The sequence below is a fragment of the Solanum dulcamara genome, chromosome 3 (genome assembly GCF_947179165.1).
Source record: "Solanum dulcamara chromosome 3, daSolDulc1.2, whole genome shotgun sequence".
NCBI lineage: Eukaryota > Viridiplantae > Streptophyta > Magnoliopsida > Solanales > Solanaceae > Solanum > Solanum dulcamara.
The window spans coordinates 81280527-81299266 of NC_077239.1; the positions used below are offsets into that span (position 1 = coordinate 81280527).

Below are 18740 nucleotides of genomic sequence, written 5' to 3' on the forward strand. Positions count from 1 at the left end.
CTGTCAATGAACGATGAGTAAGCGGACAAGCCGCCCAATCAGAATCACACCATCCCTGCAAAGTCAACTCACTGTCGACACGTAACAAAATACCCTGTCCTGGGGTTTCTTTCAAATAACAGACCACTCGTAAGGCCGCCTCCCAATGTTTAATTCGGGGTTCTTGCATGAATTGAGACAAAATATGAACAGAGTATGTTAAGTCTTGTCGAGTGACCCCCAAATAAATCAAACATCCAACTAATCTACGGTAGACCTCCGGATCCGACAACAAATCTCTATTTGCAAGACCAAGATTATAATTTTGCTCAATTGGGAACCCAGTTTGCTTTGCACCTAACAACCCTGCTTCAAAGAAAATTTCAATAGTATACTTGCGTTGACACAAAAACAACCCTGATGAACTACGAGCTACTTCAATACCCAAAAAATATTTGAGAGACCCAAGGTCTTTCATTTTGAAAAAATCATTCAAATAGGCTTTGAAAGTGGCAAGTGCAGCGAAATCATTCCCAAAAACAATAAGATCATCAACATAAATCAAGATATTAATTTGAATATTCTCTTTAGTAAATGTAAAAAAAGAATAATCAAAATAAGATTGTAGGAAATCGTACCCTTTCAAAGCAGTCACCAATTTTGCAAACCAATATTTAGGAGCTTGTTTCAACCCATACAGCGATTTGCGCAAACGACACACCAACGTAGGATTTGGACTTTCAACCCCGAGAGGGAGCTTCATATACACCTCCTCATCAAGGTCGCCATGTAAAAAGGCGTTATGAACATTTATTTGGTGAAGTTCCCAATTTTTGGATGCTACAATGGCTAGGAAGGCTCGAATAGTAGTCATCTTGACGACCAGAGCAAAAGTTTTATTGTAGTCAATCCCTACTTGTTGATGATTTCCCAACACAACCAAGTGCGATTTGAGCCATTTCACATCTCCATTTAACAAAAATTTGGTCTTGTACACCCATTGATTACTAAGTGCTTTCTTACTCAGAGGAAGATGTTCCAAAGTCCATGTACCATTGTCTTCCAAATCACGTATGTATTCTTTCATTGAATGTCTCCAACCTTCGTGTTTCATGGCTTCTTTGAAGGTCTTAGGATCCTTACCCGAAATAATAGCTGCAAGAAACTTACGATAATTTACAGAGAAATTGTCACAATTAATATAGTGTGCCAAAGGATAGGGAGTACCTGAGGATTGATTGTTAACCGAAGTAGTAGGAGACGGACTATTAGCAAAAACTGAGTATGTCACATGATCACGAAGCAAAACAGAGAAAAATTTCTCCTGAAAATCACGCCTCAAACCACCTTCCACATCCGTGGATGGAGTATGGTGTTGCTTTCCCCCTCGCTGCCAGCGGGCTCTGGTTTCCAGTGGCCGGTGGCTGCAGCTCGTCCTAACTGCCAGCAAGCGTTGGTTGGACTGTTGCTTACGGCTGCTTCCCGACAGTCTCCGAACTATCAACTTCGCCCCCTAAGTTATCCGCATACACCATAAAATCACCATCAATTTCAGCACCTACATCAAAAAAATTAGATGAAATATGAATATCATCTGGACAAGCAAAACGAAACACATCCTCTACAAATTTCACATCACGAGAGAAAAAAAATTCCGTTGTATCAAAATTAAAATACCGCCACCCCTTCTTACCAAACGGATATCCCACAAACAAACACTTTCTGCTTTGACTAGCAAATTTGTCACCCTGAGTTTTTTGATTATGAGCAAAGCACAAACACCCAAAGGTACAAATAACATCGAAAGAAGGAGGTTTATTTTTGAAAGGTGTTTTATTTTGTAAATTGGGTGTGGGGTACGATTTATGAGATGAGATACAATAAAAAACATTCACCTCAGAAAAAAATAGGCAAATTGGCCTGAAATATTAGAGCCCTCGCAACATTCAACACATGTTTATGCTTTCTCTCTACTCTCCCATTCTGTTGCAAAGTACCCACACAAGAGGTTTGAAACAGAATACCAGTGGCAAAAAAATAATCGATCAAATAATTAAATTCAGTACCATTATCACATTGTACAACTTTAATTGTTTGATTAAATTGTCGATCAACCATAGCAACAAAAGCCATAAACATCTGAAACACTTCTATTTTATCAACCAACAAGTAGATCCAAATAGCTCAGGAAAAATCATCAACAATTGTTAAAAAATAACGAGCTCCATATGATGAAACATATAGATATGGACCCCACAAATCACAATGTATTTTCTCAAATATTCTAGACGCTTTATTATCACTTAAAGAAAATTTGTCTCTAGGATGCTTAGCACGGAAACATACTTCACAATCCTTTGCTAAACTACTCTTATCACTACTAACATGAGGAAGCAATTTAACATACTCTCTCGAAAGGATGCCCCAATCGTCGATGCCATAATTCCAATGCTGACGCTGTCATGACAGTAGACACATGTTGCACCACGTCCGTTTGCTAAAATATTTTAGTCCGTTCCTCCTAACTCTCATTCCAATCAGCTCCTTCAGTGGGTCCTGAATAGCACACACATTAAGAATTAAAAGAGATAATAGTGCATAAATTATCAGTAAGTTGGGGGACGGAGAGTAAGTTGCAACCTAAATAAGGCACATAAAAGACATGATGTAAGGTGATTTTATCTGACAGTCGAACGGAACCTTCCAAAGAAGCAAGCACCTTTTCACCATTAGGCAAACCAACAGGACAATCAACGGTATGAACATCAAACAACCAAGATTTCTGATAACTGAGTAGCACTGGTGTCAATAATCCAAGAAGAAACGTCAAACTTACCATTCAAGCGATTTTCTAGAATTATAGCATTACCAAAAAATCTTATAATAGTCTTCCATTGATCGAAAGTAAAGTGCTGACCCACGGCAACAGTATTTGATGGTGGTGGAGGAGATACGTCGTCACCAGCCATGAAAATTTACGATGAAGAAATTTTTTTGGCTCAGATACCATGAAAAGAACTGTACAATCTTGACTCTCCTTTATTTATTTCCCAAGAGAGAATATATATATCATACAATATTGAAGTAAGGAAATTAAATATCTCCTTAATATGCTATCAAATATATAAAGAACTATATGATAATTATTTTCCTACAAATATGCTATCAAATATACTGCAGTAAGTTTAGAGTTCTATTCATTGATTACGTAAAAGAATTATTATAAGTTACTTTTCAATACAAGTAAACTTACTAACTTGGAAAATAAGGCGTGCGGTTTACTTTAAATTCAGAATTTTTCAATGCAGAATATAAATTTATGTGAAAAAATTAAAATAATTTAAAAAATTAATAGATATAAATTCTAATCTTTAAAATAAAATTGGTTACATACTAAAAACTTAAAACTTGAATCTCCAAAGTTTAAATTTTGAATATCCAACCCTACTTGTTATAATCAATTAAATTACGGACATAAATTCTATGCGTTAACTGTGTCAAAAGATTACACCCTCAAGTTGATCACTTTAAATGCAACTATAAGTAATTAATGATGAAAATATTCTTAAAAAATAGAAAGAAATCTTCCATGCAAGTTTTTCAAATCTATTCTGACTTCATGTGCTACTAACAATTATGGAGAAGTAACTAGAATCCTTGAATAGTCATTCATGTTAGAAAAATTGTCTAGTAATATTATTTTTCTTTTTTTAAGAATTATAATATCATTCAATTATTTTTAATTTTCTGAAAATATATTTGACCCAATGAAAATATCATCTTCTCTCATAATGGGATGACATGTCATATTTTTTTATTTTTTTAAAAAAAGTAAAAATTTTAGCTATTTTAAACCACCAATATCTTATACCCGGTAAAAAAATATTAGGCGGTAAAATTTTTCTATCTTAGTTCTCTAAGGTTCTGAGGCAAAATCCAATATGGATTTCTCCCGTTCTTGGATAGTTATAATTCAATCGTCCCAAAATATTTATCACATATCACTTTTTAAGAGTCAAACTATTTGAATTTTGATTAATGTTTTAAATATGTTATTTTACCATATTGATAGTAGAAGAATTACAACTTATGATATTTTTCATGTAATTTTTTAGTAGCTATATTTTAATTTTAGAATTAGTTTAATTTAATTTTAAAACCTCAAAAACTGATCAAATTGAATCACAAAATTGACTAATCAAATGTTTTCAAATTAGTCGTTGAATCAAAAAAATTAAAAAATTTACGCGTGAAAAGAATCAAATATGCCTTTGAACTTTGCTAGAAAGATCAAATATATCTTTACATGGACTTTGCTAGAAGGATCAAATATATCTCTACTACTATATATATCTTCCCTAATTTAAACTTTAATTTAAGGTGTGTCATGATAAAAAATTTAAGATAATTTCATTATTTGAATAATCTTAACTGCAAAATGTCTTTGAATACATAATTTTTCCGTAAGTTAACATACAAAAGTATTAAAAAAAACTTACTAGACATAAAAAGAAATACCTTTTTTGGGGACAAGTCCAAAAAAAAAAGTAAAAAACTTAAATTGAAACAAAACGAGTAGTAAGTTCTGGCCATAGATTTCAAATATTTTATTTGAAATTTATGGAATTGAAATAGGAATTGAATTTATTTTTTCCCGAAATTTGAAGGACAAAATGTCACACCCCGAGAGGGTATTTTAGGCGTGGCCGACACTCGAAGACCATTGTTGGTCCCCAAGCGAATCACTTGGTCCGATCACACATTCAATCACTCAGCGGAAGACTCAAAATGAATTTAAAAGACATTCAAGTGGGCTAACCAAATCAACATTTCAAGGAGAATAATGTATTTAAAACAAACCTCAAATCAACTCCATATCATAAGGATAGTTTTGAAAATCAAAACATTACTCGACACTATCAGCTATCTGTCTATGAAGCCTCTAATACCATTCAGAAAGTGCCAATGACAAGTCTATGGCTATCCAAAAAGGAATACTCAAAGAAAAGATAACTAATCCAGAGTGCCTACGGATGTAAGAAGGACTCACCAAATCTAAGAGTGGGAGTGATCGTCAATGATGCGCCTGTTGAGGATCTCTAACACCTGTATCTGCATCATTAAACGATGCAGGTCAAATGGCGTCAGTACATGGAGTGTACGAATATGTAAAATGGCAAGAAGGAGAAACAATCAATAAATACTTACCTCAAGCTCATCAATCAACTCAAGAGATATGCAAAATTTTAGAATTTAGCAAATATTTCTCAAATCAACTCAATCATCTACAATCTCAGTCAAACAATCCTATAATGCAAGATCATATCCTAATTAGGAGTTTCTCTAACCAAAAATCATTATCTATGAGTCGATGATGTAAATCGAAGCGGTGTCGTTGCCACACACGTCCAATACCTTACCAAAGTAAAGGACGAATTACTATCATTGAATCAACAATCAATCAAAGTCCATCATTTTAGGACTTACGAGGTTTAACCCTCCATCATACGTTGGCGACGTATTTCATTGAAATGAGTTATAACTACACTCTTATCCAAATCGATGCTCAATACTCCTCCCAAGACTCAATATGCTCATAAGACTCAAATCAATCAATTTATACAAGTCAATCCATCTAGTCACATGGGACTCTAACCAACTCAATCATCATCTCAATCATTACTTCTTTAAATTGGACATTATTTTCAAGACTCATTCATGACTCATCAAGCTTCAATCAACAATCATTTAGACTTGTACTATCCAACTCAAGTTCGACTCATGCTCATTCAACATTCACCAATCAAACTTTTAGACTCAATCATTGTATAATACATTGAAAGTTAATGCTCAAATAGGGTTCATGTAGGGAGAAATATAATTATTTATTTTAAGTGTTTAATTCATTAAAACTATCAAAAATGTTACATTCCGTATTTTTGCATTTTGGATTATTCGTAAGCTAACGATTATAAATTCAAGGGCTTTTAATTTTGAATTTTAAAAGGACATTATTTGTTGTAGATGCCAAGTTATATGAATAATTTATGTGTATTAAAATACATCTCAAGAAGGACCCTTAAGCCGAATCAAAATAGAAGCCATCAAATATGTTTTTCTTAAAGTTACGTTTCGGGTAAGCTGACTTCGGGAGGCCATAACCGCTTTATAATTTGAGAATTTGGGAAAACTCTCAACATGAAAGTTGTAGATAATTGAAATATCTTTCCAACCATAGGTCGTGGGACGAAATGTGATATCGGAGTAATAAGATATAGACGTTTTAAGTCTGACAGGCCAAACTAAATAGTGAATTTGGCCCAACCCAATTCTAATTCGGGTCAGGCCCAATACCCACGAAATTAAGCTAAATTCTATGTCTTTCTTCATAGTTTAGACCAAGAAATATCTGGAAATTTCCAGAGAGAGTAAGAGAAGGGAAAGCTAGAGAGAAACACCAACATCTACCACAATTAAAGCCCCGAATCTCAAAGCTCTTGAAGAGAAAATTGTTGTACGTCGCTTTGGCTTCAATTTGAGCTAGATATCATCCAATAAGGAGAAGATTTTATGTGGTGCTGCAAATTTAAGGTAATATTAAAGTCTCCTTTTCATTGTTAACAAGTTTAGTTAGAGTTTTAACGGATTAGAACAGAGAAAATAGTGTTATAAACTAGTATGGTGATTTGTTGAGATTTATGGTTTAAAGGGTTGTTTTAGGTAGATTAAATGGATGAAATTAGGTTAGTGATGATGTATAATATTGGTTGATATTGTTTTGATGTTGTTGATGAGTTGTTGTTCTTGAATTTGGAGGAAAAAGGTGTATGAAGATTGTGAATGTTCAAACCCGTTTTTGGAATTGAGTAGCTGATAGTAATTCTGGAATATCTCATTGTGTAGACCTTCGATTTTAGATATTAAACATGTTTTGGAAAGCTAATACACGTACCTACAACTCTTATGTTTATGTCTTAGTCTATATCTGCTGTTATTATATCGAAAACTGAGCATGAATCGTAAGACAAATTCTGTCCAGATTCTGGATTGAAAATTCCTTCATGTATAACTGTTCGTATTTTGATGATATCTCTTTGTAGAAAATGCATTTTGAGTTGATTTATTTTGAATTGGAAACTTAAGACAGAGATCTAAATGTTTCATGAAGGTTATAAAGTCCAGTTTTGCCGTTTTCATTTTCAAAATTTAGATACAACGTGAGGTACTTGACTTTCCGAATTTACTGCTTTGGTAACATGAATAATAAATCTTTTTTTGTGTCAATATTTTGGATTGTTGATGATGGTTGATGATTATATGGCTTGTTTGAAAGTGGGAAAAGTGAGTGGTATAGGGGAGGTGCTGTCCAATTTTTTTTAGAAATAACCTACTAACGATAGACTACGTTTTATTCTTGTCCATAGCTTAATCATAGTGCTTAACGTTTTAATATAGGTTGAGACAATATTGGACAACATATACGTATAAACGCTAAAGGTATGTAAAGTTAACATTTTCTTCTTTTGGCATGATCCATATGAAACGAACGAATAACGTATGCTTAAATTCCAAAGAAACTCTTATTCGTAGATATACTCGGATGGCTACCGTTCTTGATTTTCAAAATTTATATTGTTATGTCTTGACTCATGTGTATGATTCCAGCCATCCTAGTTGGTATAACTCATGTTGTGGTATAATTCATATTTTAGTATAATCCATAATTGGTGTGATTCATAATGACTATTGTCTTGGGTTTCAAATGATGGACTATTTTGCTTATTCTATTAAGTCTCCGATAATGATCAAATTTCACAAGGTTGCTAATGATACCTTATTCGTTCATATTGTTATGGTATTATTCACCGAGTCCTATGATAGGCCGGGTATGTTATCATGTATGGATTCCACTACATTATTCACCGAGTCCCTTACTAGAGGGCCGGGTACGTGATATGATAATATGATATTATAATGATATGACGATATGATTATGGCACTGAGTCCCATAATGGGCCGGGTACGGTATCAGTGTACACTACTCTATTCACCGAGTCCCTTGCTAGAGGGCCGGGTATGGTATATATATACATATGACGATATATTGATATAATTGTGACACCGAGTCCCATAACGGGCCAGGTACGATATATGATGATGATATGCATGTCTTTATTTTATAAGACACAGGTACAGTGATTTATTGATTATGATACTTGACTCCTGAATCTTTATTTCAGATGTGATCTCCTTTACGATATTTTATGTTTTATATACTCGGTACATATTTCGTACTGACCCCCTTCTTCGGGGGGGCTGCGTTTCGTGCCCGCAGGTACAGATACTTATTTTGGAGAGCCGCCACCTTAGGATTCTACTCAACGGGTTGAAGTGCTCCATTGTCTCGGAGCCTAAACTTTTGGTACTAATCCTTATAATGTATATATTTGTGTATTTTGGGGGTACGGCGGGGCCCTGTCTCGTCATATGCTATTGTTAATCCTCTTAGAGGTCTGTAGACACATGAGTGGTTGTATGTAGATATTGTCTGGTGTACTAGTATGGCATATGTTTTTGGACATTTACATTCGGAGTGAAAGCCTTGTCGGCTTACGTATTATGTTATCTTATTTTTGACAATTAAGACTCCCCAAGAAATAGCTAATTTTGGTATATATATAAGTGACCGTTTGAGACAACGTGCTACCCATATAAATTCTATATCGTGTTTAATTGTCGATTGACAATAGATAATATGTGTATATACGAGTGTCCAATTCGTACACTAGTCACGGCCTACGGGCTAGGTCGTGACATCAAGCTTCAATCAACAATCATTTAGACTTGTACTATCCAACTCAAGTTCGACTCATGCTCATTCAACATTCACCAATCAAACTTTTAGACTCAATTATTGTATAATACATTGAAAGTTAATGCTCAAATAGGGTTCATGTAGGGAGAAATATAATTATTTATTTTATGTGTTTAATTCATTAAAACTATCAATCTTGCGAATTTATGCAAAAATATATTAAGATTTAAAGAGATCTTTCAAAGATTCATTCGTAAGAGACCTATATCACTTATTACTCAACCAATCGTATACTTAGGGGCATAAGGAAGAACTTAAACCATGATTTAGTTAGCCTTACATACCTGTAACTCGAAGAACAATCAAAAGTTTGGAAGGTGGGAGTGAACGCTTGAACCCTAGCTTTTTTCTCTTCTCCAATCCTTGCTCTCAAATAAACTAAGTGTTAATGAGAGCTTAGGCACGCAGGGTACTGTTAAGAGACTCAAAATAGTCCAAAAACATCGAGGTTTTGATTGAAAAGAGTGGGAAAATACCAAACTATCCTTCAAAAAAATCTGATTTTGACCGTATACGGGTCATTTCTACGGCTCGTCGAAACTTTGACGGGTCGTAGGACTTACTCATCTTGAAAGTTTCTGAATTTCCTAAGAAATTGAGTCTCTGAACTTTTCATACGATTCGTAGACTCTTTGACGGGTAATCAACTTGACCCGTAAGAGTGAAATTCAGGGTCTGAAATTTGGCTAAGTATCAGGTGTTTCTACGAGCTGTTTCTATGACTCGTGATCCTATCTACGGTTCGTCCTGTCAACTCGTATCCAAAGTACTGAGACTTGTGTTTTCAGAACTTAAGCAAGGACTCTCTACGACTCGTTCCTACGAGTTGTCAACATCTTTACAAGTCGTAATGTAACTCGTAGTTCCTCTTCATACTTGATCAAATTCTTCCTCTTCAGTCCCAACACCACGAGTCCATCCTACGATCCGTAGAATCTTCTAGGACTCGTAGGTTGACTCATAGCTACTGGTACAGTCCATTTCATCGACTTCTTCTTCGTCCTTTTTTTTAGCGGAAAGGTTTATCTATTTATATGAGTAGTACTATTGCTAATGCAAATATTAATAGCATCTGTTACATTAGAGTTGATAATATTATGATTACCAAGCTTAGCTAGGTTATACAAGCAGAAAGACTGAGCTTTCTTATAGTATATTTGTCATCTTTACCCGCATGTTGGCTTGGTAGAACCGTACAACCTATTGAAGTGTTTGCCATGCACCATATTTCCTTCCCATAAACTATACCTCAGTGTGGGTTTCCCAGAACCCTCAAAAAGTACCTGTATTTTGAAATAATGTTAATGTTAGCAAATAGGGAAAGGGATTGTTGGAGAAAAATAATAACCTCAACGGAGTCTGAAAGGCAGGTAGTTAAAATATTTTTAAAATGTATATCAAGTTATTAGACGTAAGTTGATAAAAAGCAACCAGCAGCAAACTAGTCTAGCATGAAGTCCGTACAATATAATTCCTATTTATTCATGGTTATTGGAGATTCAGATATGAAAGAAGAAAAAGCAAACTTTAAGGTAATTAACTATCCTTTCTTTCTATCTAGAAAGTGAAAGTCTTTGTCGGCATGACAGTATGAGTAGATGGTGCTCTTCTCTTTCAGGATTCATAATCGATGCTATTGAGTCTATAATTAACAGAATATTGTCAATTTTTTGAAAAAAGATTCACGCTCAAAAAAAATAATCCCCTTTGAGGGAGGTTTAACCTAGCCTTCATATCCTATATAAAAAAAGTAGAGCTTACTGATTTATGGAATTGAGAAATAGATATCCTACTAATGCGGAATGAAATAAAATGAAGGACTAGAATTCTTATGGAAGAAGGATAAATCGATCCCCTAGTAATTCTCCACACATGAAGATATATCAAAAAGATAAATTGATTTGGAAAGATAGAGAATAAACATCTACCGTTTAGGTATCTGAATATCTAAAATTAAAATAGAATAGGTCATCACATGTTGGGGTTGAAGAATGAACAACTTTAAAAAGAAAATAGCAAGCAGAAAGGAGAGTAATAACGTCTCATTATTCATCTGAAGCAGTAGCAAAAGTTGTGTGTGGTTATATTTTTTTAAAAGAATATTTGAAGTAATGTTCATCCTTGATGGCATAAAATATAACTTCAAAAGTAAAAGGTCAAATAAAAAATAAGTTATAAACTATATCCAAATTAAATTTGAATTTTTTTATGACCAAACATTCATTTTTAAATAAAATAAAAAATTATTCTCCAAAAACAAATAAAGATTAATGAGTCAATAAAATTTTGCAATACACACATATTTTAGAAATAGAAATCATGGTACAATTCAAATTGAGTTGGCTATCTAATTTGTTGTACTAGAAAGAGAGAGTTTATTCTGATATGAACTTCATGAACATTAATACAGTTATTTAATTATACTATTTTAATAATTTTAAGTTATATATATTGAAACTAGTGTAAAATAATTTATAATGTCAGTTCAATTTAACAAGTTATATATTAGGTTATTACTTAATTTTCACTTATCATTTCAGATTCATGATAGAGAGCTTTTTGTTATTATAGATTAACGAAATCTTGAAATATTAAATTTTTATATATTATAAATGCATAAAATTTGAACTTTATTCGTGTAGGATATGAGGGCATTGATATCAGCAAATCAAGAGATGTATCAAGAGTAAATAGAAATTTATCCACATTTAAAAAAGAGTTCCAATATATATAACTCAATTACAAGAAAAAGAACAAGAAGGAATAAAATTGTCAAAAGTGATTTTTGGTGTAAATTTCCCCCTATTTTTAATTATATTTGGAATTTTTTTTTTAGAAAAAATAGTAATTTTGTTCCTCGAATTATTAGAGCTTATTTTCTGTTGCCTAACTCATATCGATCATCACAAGGTTTATCAATTAAAAGAAGTCCTTATCTAATTAAATTTCATAATTGAGTTAGGGTAACTTTTTTTAAAAAAACTAAATATCGTGAAAATAAAATTAGTAAAGTCTACTAAACGTTAAAAATTCTAAGATAAATTTATTGGGATAAAAATGAGATGGGTGAGTGGGGTGAGTGAGTTGAGTCTTAAATCATAAAAATAAAATATTAGACATATAGCTTTAATTTCGCACACACAATCATGTTTTTTTATCCTGCCTCATCTCTAACTATCAGCAAGTAATTTTAGAAAAACACATCAACAATAAGAATGTGTAAAAAAGGAAAAAAATAAAATAAAATTATCTCATTTTGAATAATTCAATGAAATTCACTAATATTTCATAAATAGAGAACAAAATTGACTATCATCTATTTCATTGAAGTCATCTATTGAGTAATTTATTACTCATTAGGATCAAGTAAAAGCTCATTTGCAAAAGTCTTGAGATTCACAATTGATGAACCATTTTCCTTCATAGCTTCCTTAGCCAAATCCTTCCATTTCTTTGCATTTTTTCTCAGTTGTTCCCCTTCTTCGCCGTCTCCCATCGCGATCTCTATACATCTCTCGAACTCATCTCTTTCCACGACACCACTTTCACCTTCATTTACTCTGATACCATTCCTCCAAACATCTTGGATGAGTTTTGCGTTACAGACTTGATCACTCCAGATCGGACAAGCCACGATGGGCATCCCAGATGCTATGCTTTCTAGAGTCGAATTCCACCCACAATGAGTTAGAAAACAACCAACAGAAGGATGTTTCAGAACTTCCACTTGTGAGCACCAACTCACTATTTTCCCTTGTTTTTCTAGTTCGTCTTTGCAACTCAACTTTTCCTTCAGCTGTTCACCATTTTTACCTTTCCTAATCACCCATAAAAATGGCCTCCCACATTTCAACAATCCTTGACCAATCTCCTCCATCAGTTGACTTGATATTTCAGAATAGCTACCAAATGCTATATAAATAACTGATCCCTTAGCCTTCGAATCCAACCAATCCATATAATTCGTTGAACTGATCTCAATCATATCAGCTCGAAAAGAATTATCATCCAAAAAATTTGAAGGAATTGAAGGTCCAATTCCCACTAAAGTCACATTTTTTAAAATTCTCAAAGAATCAAACTCCAAAGCATCAAAAGTGTTCACAAGAATTTTTGGATGTTCTTCACTTTTCAACATCTCAATTTGCTTTTTAATAGACTCAACTGCCCAATTGCGACTCTCCACGTTATCAAAAACAAAAGATGGACAATCAACTGGAGAAAGAGGTGGCAATCCTGGTAACTCTATTATTTTATTCTTAACATCAGAATTTTTGAAATACTCAGAATAATCAGTAAATCTGTAATAGTAAATATCAAAAACCGTGGCTGGTTGTATCCAAAATAATGTAGATGGGATATTAAGCTTTTTGGCCACTAAACCAACCCATTCCATTATAATGGTGTAGATAACATGTGAAAAAGGAGTACCTTTTTTTGCATTGGATTGGATCAAATTGAAAATAAATTCTGATCCGCAAGACTTGACAGAAGAATAGAACACATGGAAATCATCAATTGAGCTTAATTCGAATTTGCCATCATAGCCATCAGAGAAAGGAACAAAGCTTAACCCTTCAATGTTTGGGAGCTTTTTTATTTTACTGAAAGCTGTTTGGCTCGTAGTTAAAGTGACATCAATGCCTAAATTGATTAATTGTTTAGAAAACTGAAGAGATGGATTAATTTGGCCTTGGCCTGGAAATAGTGCAATGAGAACATGAGATTTTCTTGTGGTGAAAAGAGAGGTAGCCATGGAAGGAGCGAGGAATTGGACAGAAAAACTTTGTCGATAACGGAAGACAGACTCTTGAACTGAGTTGATTAAAATTGGTTTAAGATACCCATATTTATACTAACATACAGGTGATTCTAGATATAAAAAATCTAGAAAACTTATTATATTCTTTAATTTTTTTCCTTAAATATTTAAAATTCGAGATTATATAAATATTTATTAAATATGAAAGATATCAAAAGATGTTTTACTTGAACTTTCTAGAAGCTCCATGAAGTATCTAGAATTCTTTGTTATTTCAAGAATCAACTTATTATTCAACAAAAAGTAACGCAAGAAATGCATGAGTACTTCAGAGTAAGTAACGAAAAAAATATAATAATAGCAAGTAGTATATTTTATTATCTACTATATCATCTGATAACAAATTAGAGATACAAAAGCATGACATAATTAAATATTCTATTATATTTTTTTAAAAAAAAATAAATTCATATTTTAAAAATATTTCCTTTATCAAGGTTTGAGATTATATAAATATTAATTAAATACAAAAAATATCAAAAGGTATTTTATTGGAATTCTCGAGAAGCTCCATGAAGTATCTTGAATTCTTTGTTGTTTCAAGAATCAACTTTATTATTCAGCAAAAAATAACGCGAGAAATGCATGAGTACTTCAGAATAAGTAACAAAAAAATATAATAATAACAAGTACCATGTGTTTATTATCACCTATGCCATATGCTAACAAATTAGAGATACAAAAACATGGCATAAGTACATTTTCAATTACAATTTATTTTCAAAAAAATAATCAAAAAAATTATCATATTCTGTAAATACTTTTCTTAAATATTTAAGATTCAAAATTATGTAAATATTTATTAAATGCAAAAACTATCAAAAGATATTTTACTCAAACTTTATAGAAGCTCCATGAATTATCTAGAATTCTTTGTGTTCTGGTCCTCATCCACAAATCAGCCCAGCAAAAACTAAAACGAGAAATACATGAATATTTCAGAGTAAGTACCAAAAAAATAATGATAGCAAGGACTGTGTTTTATTATCAGCTATACCGTCTGCTAACAAATTACAAATACAAAAGCATGACATAAGTACACATCGATTATAAATTATTTTAAAAATAAATAATAAGAAACATGATAATGTAATTTAAAATAAAATATAAAAAAGTTAACACACGAAAAAAAATATTAATAAATTCAAAATATAATTAATACATATATATTATCTATCTACACTATAATTTTTCTATAAGGGGTGTAACTTTGCAACTGCCTTTAAGAGTTCAACGACTTGAAGTAATCAAACAAGGAAATGTCGTTATTGTTCACTTTTCCCATGTAACATTAGGAAGCAAAAAATCCAAGAGTCATATTGATATTCAACTAAACTTCAAAATATTCAAAAGTCTATGAAATTTTTATAACTTCTAGAACCTTCACGTATCGGTTTAGTTTATTTTTTTTATATGCAAAATACATGGAATTGAATTGTACATGATTGGATCGGATTGTATATAATTGATCTTTGTCTAAACCTCATTCTTACTTTAGACTTATGACACCTTGATTGAGTCTCTCTTATCTTTCTGATTTGAGATATTTGGACTTATATTATTCTACCTTAATGTATGTTTCATTCGTCCATATTACATACTCGTATATTCCACGTACTAACATTCATTTGTCTCTGTATCGTTTCATGATGCAGAGACAAGTTTAAGAGATCATCAATAGGCGCACTGTTAAGGGTCTGTTCACTCTCAGCTTATTAGTGAGTCCTCCCCTACATTCAGAGGATACTACTTGTGTTATTCTTGTGATGTGTTTAGTCTTTTCATTTTGATTTGAGGTAGCCATGAATCTGTCATTGACACCAATTAGATAGTAGTGATAAAGGCTTCATAGATTAGAAAATGATGGGTCGATTGAGTATTTTATTTCCTTGAATTATTCTTGCCAGACTATTTAATGACAAAGATTGAAATTCGACTTGTTGGCCCATTGTTTTTCTTCCTTGAGCTAGTTTGTTGATTTGAGTTGCCCACTTAATCACCTCCTTATTTTAAGTCTTCTACTGATTGAATGAATGAACGGATGTGTGATCAGGTCAAGTGGTTCGCTTAGGAGCCAGTAATTGTTTCTAAGTGCCGGCCAAGTCTAGGGTACCCTCCTGGAGCATAACAGAAAAATTATCTAGTAATATTTTATTTTATTTTTAGGATTATAATATCACTCAATTATTTCTAATTTTCTGAAAATATACTTGACCCAATGAAAATATAATCTTCTCTCATAATGGGATGACATGTCATATTATTTTCTTTTAAAAAAAAGTAAATTTTTTAGCTATTTTAAGCCACCAATATAAGATACCCGGTAAAAAAATATTAAGCGGTAAAATTTTTCTATCTTAGTTCTCTAAGGTTCTGAGGCAAAATCCAATATGGTTTCCTCCCGTTCTTGGATAGTTATAATTCAATCGTCCCATAATAATTATCACGTATCACTTTTTGAGAGTCAAACTACTTGAATTTTGATTAATATTTTAAATATATTATTTTACCATATTGATAATAGAAAAATTACAACTTATGATATTTTTCATGTAATTTTTTAGTAGCTATGTTAATTTCAGAATTAGTTTAATTTAATTTTAAAACCTCAAAAACTAATCAAATTGAATCACAAAATTGACTAATCAAATTTTTCAAATTAGTCGTTGAATCAAAAAAATTAAAAAATTTATGCGTGGAAAGAATCAAATATATCCTTGAACTTTGCTAGAAAAGTCAAATATATCCTTATATGGACTTTACTAGAAGGATCAAATATATCTCTACTACTATATATCTTCCCTAATTTAAACTATAATTTAAAGTGTGTCATGATAAAAATTTAAGATAATTTCACTATTTGAATAATCTTTTAACTGTAAAATGTCTTTGAATACATAATTTTTCCATAAGTTAACATTCAAAAGTATTAAAAAAAACTTAGACATAAAATGAGATACCTTTTTTGGGGACAAGTCAAAAAAAAAAAGCAAGAACTTAAATTGAAACAAAATGAGTAGTAAGTGTCTGGCCATAGATTTCAAATATTTTATTTGAAATTTATGAAATTGAAGTTGAGTTTATTTTTTTCGAAATTTGAAGGACAAAATGTCACGCCCCGAGGATATCCTAGCCGTGGCCGGCACTCAAAGATCACTGCTGGTCCCCAAAGGAACCACTTGGTCCGATCACACATTCAATCACTCAGCGAAAGACTCAAAATGAATTTAAAAGACATTCAAGTGGACTAACCAAATCAACATTTCAAGGAGAATAATTTATTTAAAACAAACCTCAAATCAACTCCATATCATAAGGACAGTTTTGAAAACTAAAACATTACTCGACACTATTAGCTAGCTGTCTATGAAGCTTCTAATACTATCCAGAAGGTGGCAATGACAAGTTTATGGCTACCCAAAGAGGAATACTCAAAGAAAATAACTAATTCAGAGTGTCTCTGAACGCAAGGAGGACTCACCAAATCTGAGAGAGGGAGTAATCGTCAATGATGCGCCTGTTGAGGATCTCTAACACCTATATCTGCATCGTGAAACGATGCAGGCCAAATAGCGTCAGTACAAGGAATGTACGAGTATGTAAAATAGCAGGAAGGAGAAACAGTTAATAGATTCTTACCTCAAGCTCATCAATCAACTCAAGGGACATACATGTAACACCCCCTAAAACGTTGTGTGTGGTGTTCCACCTCTCGACAAAAATGATACTGCTTCTGTATTTTGGGAATAATTTTTCATAGAATAGTTCAAATTAGGTGATTCAAATTTATGAATAACCCCAACGGCATTACCTACAACTTTCATGAGACCATATCTTAAGATTCGGAGAATACGTAGGTAAAATAAATTAATTTTTGCAAGACATGGTGTTGTGATGAAATTGAGCATTTGTAAAAGAAAAATCATATCTCACGGTAGAATGCTCCAAATCAGTTGATTCTTAAACGAAATAAAAGTATACTTCTATATCTACAATTCATATAAGACACCAAATCCTAATTAAGAAGTTATATTGTTCAAACGCAACTCTGAAAAAGGATATTCCATTAAAAAAAGGTTCATCTCACCAACCATGGAAAGATCTAGATCCATTTTGACATCACCCGTGACATCAATAGTCCTCCATTTGACATCATCCATGCGATCACAATCCTCCATTGAATTTTCAAGATCATCCTTTGTAATTATTTTTATTTATTGTTAGGTCCCTCCTCCACGCCTATAGATACCTATCTTATTTCCTCATTTTATTCATCAAGCTTTCTCAAGCAACTCTTCTCTCTATACACTTCTTTACTCATTTTAAAATATAGTTTTAGTTTTTAGTAGTGTAGAAATACTATTTCAGTGATTCTTATACTCCGGATAGTACACAAAATGCTCCGTCGGGGAGAAAAAGCTAGGGATTCAAGAGTGGTCATTGAGTTCTTCAATTCGGAATAAAGGTTTGAATTCCATGTATGTAAGGCTATTCATAGCATTGAATTGAGTTCGTCCATGTGCTCAATAATTAAATTCATCATAATTGAGTTATAGTTGAGTTTTACCCTAATTCTTAAATTCTAAATGAGCTAATTCTTCTTCTATTGAGTTAGATATATTTATGAATTGAGATTATTATTATTTTTATCTCTCATATTATTGGAATTCCGTCCTACATTGGTAGGAGTCAGATCTGCGTACACTCTACCTTCCCCAGACCCCACGATGTGGGATTTCACTGGGTTGTTGTTGTTGTTGTATATTATTGGAATTATTGTTCGAGCTACTTTCCCATTAATCCTAATTGATTTGATGTTCATGATTATTTTTACACGTGTTTTGAATAAAGATGTTGGCTTTTAATATTTATTGACAAAAAGAGTTATTTGAATTATACTATATATGTATTTTATTGAATTTTGAAAGAGCAAAAAAATTGAGTTTAAATGAATTTGAGTAAATTATATTTTGAGCTAGATGTTTTGATGAGATGTAAATAATGTTTTGAAGTGTAATGATTGATGAAGAGGTAATAAGATAAGTTTGATGTTTTTCCAATAAG

The 18740-nt window shown here is 32.3% G+C and overlaps 1 protein-coding gene and 1 long non-coding RNA gene across 2 annotated transcripts; one reads left to right on the forward strand and one right to left on the reverse strand.

Moving 5' to 3' along the window:
• The first annotated feature begins 6395 nt into the window (after window positions 1–6395).
• Window positions 6396–8504, forward strand: LOC129883319 (uncharacterized). The gene is made up of 3 exons (XR_008765899.1): window positions 6396–6570; window positions 7435–7476; window positions 8315–8504. It is a non-coding gene; the product is annotated as an uncharacterized LOC129883319 (long non-coding RNA).
• Window positions 8505–12144: 3640 nt separating this feature from the next.
• LOC129881931 (UDP-glycosyltransferase 75C1-like) lies at window positions 12145–13714 on the reverse strand. The gene has a single exon (XM_055956045.1). It carries the CDS (start codon window positions 13608–13610, stop codon window positions 12204–12206), a length of 1407 nt encoding a protein of 468 aa, XP_055812020.1. The 5' UTR covers window positions 13611–13714; the 3' UTR covers window positions 12145–12203.
• Window positions 13715–18740: the final 5026 nt, after the last annotated feature.